The 3,884-nt window shown below is 53.0% G+C and overlaps 1 protein-coding gene across 1 annotated transcript in view; it reads left to right on the top strand.

Annotated features, from left to right (window-relative positions):
* Positions 1 to 3,225: 3,225 nt before the first annotated feature.
* Positions 3,226 to 3,884, top strand: part of CCDC93 (coiled-coil domain containing 93) — a 42,616-nt gene continuing 41,957 nt past the window's right edge. The window contains exon 1 of the mRNA XM_027895092.1: positions 3,226 to 3,284. Coding sequence (XP_027750893.1) covers positions 3,243 to 3,284 — 42 coding nt within the window. The 5' untranslated portion in view covers positions 3,226 to 3,242. The remainder of the gene's footprint in view (positions 3,285 to 3,884) is intronic.

Here is a 3,884-nt window from a genome sequence, read left to right as displayed (position 1 = left end):
ATTCCAGAAACCGGGATGAAAGCAAGGAATCATTTCATTAGGGTTCAGGATGGAAGTGATCTCTGTGCTGAAGCTGCCAGGCAACTAAATGCCTTGAAAGCAGAGCTCATCCAAGATATGAGCAACAGAAGACCTAGCAAAATTTGATACTGACTTTGGAAGATGTGGGTTTAGTTCCCTACAGGTGTCCTCAGCTTCTCCTGTAACCAGGAATACAGCTGGAAAGATGCAGTCATGGCAGTGTGGAGGTCCAAAGTCTGATGCAGTCACTGGGATCCTTTCCATTTACTCTGAGATCTGTCTATGACACTGTATTTTATGGAACACATAAAAGAGTGTTGTACCCTAAAAAGAAAATGCTGCACAAAGTATCATTGACCGGAAGTTATACTTACATTATCTGTATTTTATCTATCATACAGAATTTAGGAAAATACCTTTTAGGCCTTCTCAGCATAGAGAATATTGGAAAGTTACTTAAGTTACTTTATGTATCTAACTGCATCTGCCCTACAAAGTGAGGAGCCCTTGCTGTGGCTGTTACAACTCCATCTCGGAGTTTGTTCTTAGTATAAAAAGAAACAAATAAGTGCTAAAAGATACAGTGGAACCTATTGCTACATTTTCAGTGGTGAGCCAGTCTGATGTTGTCACAAGTCCAGGCTGAACAGCAAAATGAATCACATGGCTATAAAAAAAATAAAAGAGGAAGCTCTTAAGCTCAGTTCATGGGATTGAGATGAATGAAATTGAAAAATCAAGACAGGATTGTTCAAAGTAGTTGCACCAAGTCAGAGCTCACTTACTGTCGTGGATCAAAATAAAGCAGGGAAAATTATTAGGAAGCAATGCCTTTGTGAAGTATTTTATTGAGATTCGAGTGATCAAAGATGAGTTGTAATGACAAAAGAGATATATTTTTGGATTTTCATGCCTTTCTTTTTTCTCTCCCAACTATATACCAGGTGAAGGAAAATTCCAGCCTTCACTGTAAAGAAGAAGAATGTTTCCAGTCCTTATGGTCTCATAAACATAGAGCAAATTAAAAGAAGCTATTACATTTCTGTAAGTACATCATTTCAAGTCAGCTTTGTGATTCTGGGTTCCAGTTGCATGAGTTTTAAAGTTCATAGGAGTTAACTAACCCCATCTCCCTCCTTTGCTTTACTGTGCTCTAAAAAGCCAGAATAACAGTTCAGTTTCTCAGGGCAGGTTTCTTCCCTCCCATGTCTGATAGTCAGTACTATTCAAGCCCTTAGTCCATACTAACCTTGGCTTTTTATTTATCATTTTTCTTTGATGTGTTTCCTTTAAAAGGAATTTTATGACCATATAATGGTTCGGGAAGCTTTTATCCAAGCTGGTGTTTCTTTTCAGCAGTTACCTCACAACCTTCACTGGCTGCTGCATCTGAAGGTCACTTTCACCCATTCCTAACACTCCCCTTGTTTAAACCCTTCTCCTTGTCCCTGCTTTTTGCATGTTTGTTTCAGTCTTCCTCTTCACAGCAATCAAATTAGTGTCATACAGTTCTCTGTGAGAGACAAAAAGCAGAACGCCCATATTGCTCTGGTGACCACATTAACCTCTGCATAACAGTTTTCTGCAGCTCTAATTAAGACACGGCCTGTGGTTACACCAGCACATGGTCTGATCTTGTCTGGCATATTTTTGCTTTTATTATTGTTGTTGCTTTGATCACTCCTTCAGGGCAGCAGTTGGTATGGACTGGCTCACACATGCTCTGCTGCCCTCCAAAGGGATGGGAATACTGCTTTTGTGTGGCTTCTCCTGTTTCTTCACCTCCCTGGGATGCTTCTAGCCACTATTTTTTGTAATGCTCTGTGTATGGCAAAGAGCCTGGAAAGAGAACATCTGCGGTAGACTTGAAAAGAGACCACTGTCACCTGTTTCTGAAGCCCTTGCCAACAAGAATGCTGCCCTGCCACCATGCTATGCCACAGTTTGCTCCCAGGCTGTTACCACCCATCAAATCCTCCTGCACTGGTGTGATTTTATTCATGAGTCTGAAGTGTGTTGGCACCCAGACAGTGCATGGGCACAGCATCCAGCGCTCAGCACACACCCATCCTGCCTCAGGGTCTGCCCAGTGCTGCCAAACCCGGGATGGGAGGCCAGGTTCCAGCACATCCAGGTGCCCACCTTCCCACTGGGCTACGCTCAGACGTGGCCCCACGACGCACCCAGTGCTGGGAGGCAGAGGCAGCATCAGATTTTGGTGGTGCCAGGGTTACTCGGCATGGGACTGGCCACAGGTCCTATGAGAATGGCAGAGAGAGCTAAGGGTGTTTAGACTGGAGAAAAGGAGGCTCAGGGATGAGCTTATCACTGTCTACAACTCCCTGAAAGGAGGTTGTAGCCAGATGGGAGTCGGGCTCTTCTCTCAGGCAACCACCAGTGGGATGAGAGGATACAAACATAAGCTGCTCCAGAGGAGGTTTAGGTTGGACACTAGAAAGAATTTCTTCACAGAAGGGGTGATTAAACATTGGAATGGCTTGCCCAGGGAGGCAGTGGAATCACCATCACTGGAAGTGTTTAAGGAAAGACTGGACATGGCACTTGGTGCCATGGTCTGGTTGACAAGGTGGTGTTCTGTCACAGGACAAACTCGATGATCTCAGAGGTCTTTTCCAAACTAATTGATTCTGTGATTCTGTGACCTGTGTGTTAAATCCCCCTTCAGCAGTCAGGTCACGAAAGGGAACCCGGCTGGCAATGAGGAGTGCCAGCGCCCCGAGGGGCACGAGCGGTCGTGAGGCACCCCGCGGTCACAGAGCACTCCGCAACTTGTCCTCCATGCTGGCGGGAGGCCTCAGGACCCCTCGGAAAAGGAAAAAAAAGGAAGGAAAAAGCGCAGTGCCAAGCGCAGCCCAGCCGGAGGGAACCACCCGGCGCCTGAGGGCGGGGCCCGCTCCGAGGGGCCGGGGGCACGGGGGCACCCGGGGGCGCCCCCAGGGGCGCCGCCCGCGGGCGGGCGGGGCCGCGGCCGTTGCGCTCCGCGCAGCCCGTCAGTCACATGAGCCACCGCCCTCCTTCCCCCGCACCCCTTCGGCCGCGAATGGCACGGCCCGGATGCGCTTGTACGCAGGGAGGGTGCGGGCGAACCATTGCGCGGGGGCGGGGGAACCCGGCAGCCGCCGGCCGGGAACACCCCTTCACCGGGGCGCTGCGGCGGTGGCGGCGAGCGGACGTGACAGCGGCGCGGCCGGCGGAGCGCGATGGGGGTCCCGCGGGGACAGGAGCGTCAGGCCCCGCAGGAGGTACCGCAGCGCTCGCTCCCGGCCCCCCGTCCTCCCCAGGCGCGGCCGCTGCTCTCCCGGCCCCGCGGCACCGGCGTCCCTGGGCTCGCCGCCCGCTCCTTCCCGGAGCCTTTCCGGGAGCCCGGCGGTCGCTGCCGCGCCGCGGACTCGGCCCCGGGGGCGCGGAGGGCGCGGGGAGGCCTGCGGGGCTGCCGGCAACGCTGTGCCGGTCACCTTCGGTGCTCCACCGCCCTGCCGGGTCCCCGCTGCCAGGCGGGATCGCCTGGCGCCCCTGGGAGAAGAGGGGAGAGCGGGAGGGTGTGCGGAACGCTGGAGGTGGGGAGGGAGCGCAGGTGGGTCCCTGCAGCCCCTCAGGGCAGACCTGCAGCCCTGTGACCCGTCTCTCCGGCCTAGGGCTGAGGGGTGCGGGAGCTCCGTGTCTCTCCTGAGCCCTCTGTGTGTCCCTGGAGCTGTGGGGTTTCGCCTTGTAAGGTGGGGACAAAAGCGCTGCGATGTGGTGGCTGTACCGGTGCTCTCCGGTCGCTCTTCGGAGCACTCGGGCTCTCCGGTCTGCCTGTCACACTTTGTCACTGCTGGGCTTTGAAATTGCTTAACCCCCCT

Source organism: Empidonax traillii, unplaced genomic scaffold, assembly GCF_003031625.1.
Source record: "Empidonax traillii isolate 1590-97213 ecotype Southwest subspecies unplaced genomic scaffold, ASM303162v1 scaffold449:size826340, whole genome shotgun sequence".
NCBI lineage: Eukaryota > Metazoa > Chordata > Aves > Passeriformes > Tyrannidae > Empidonax > Empidonax traillii.
The sequence above is the reverse complement of the archived record's forward strand: the minus strand, read 5'-3'. Positions and strand labels throughout refer to the sequence as shown.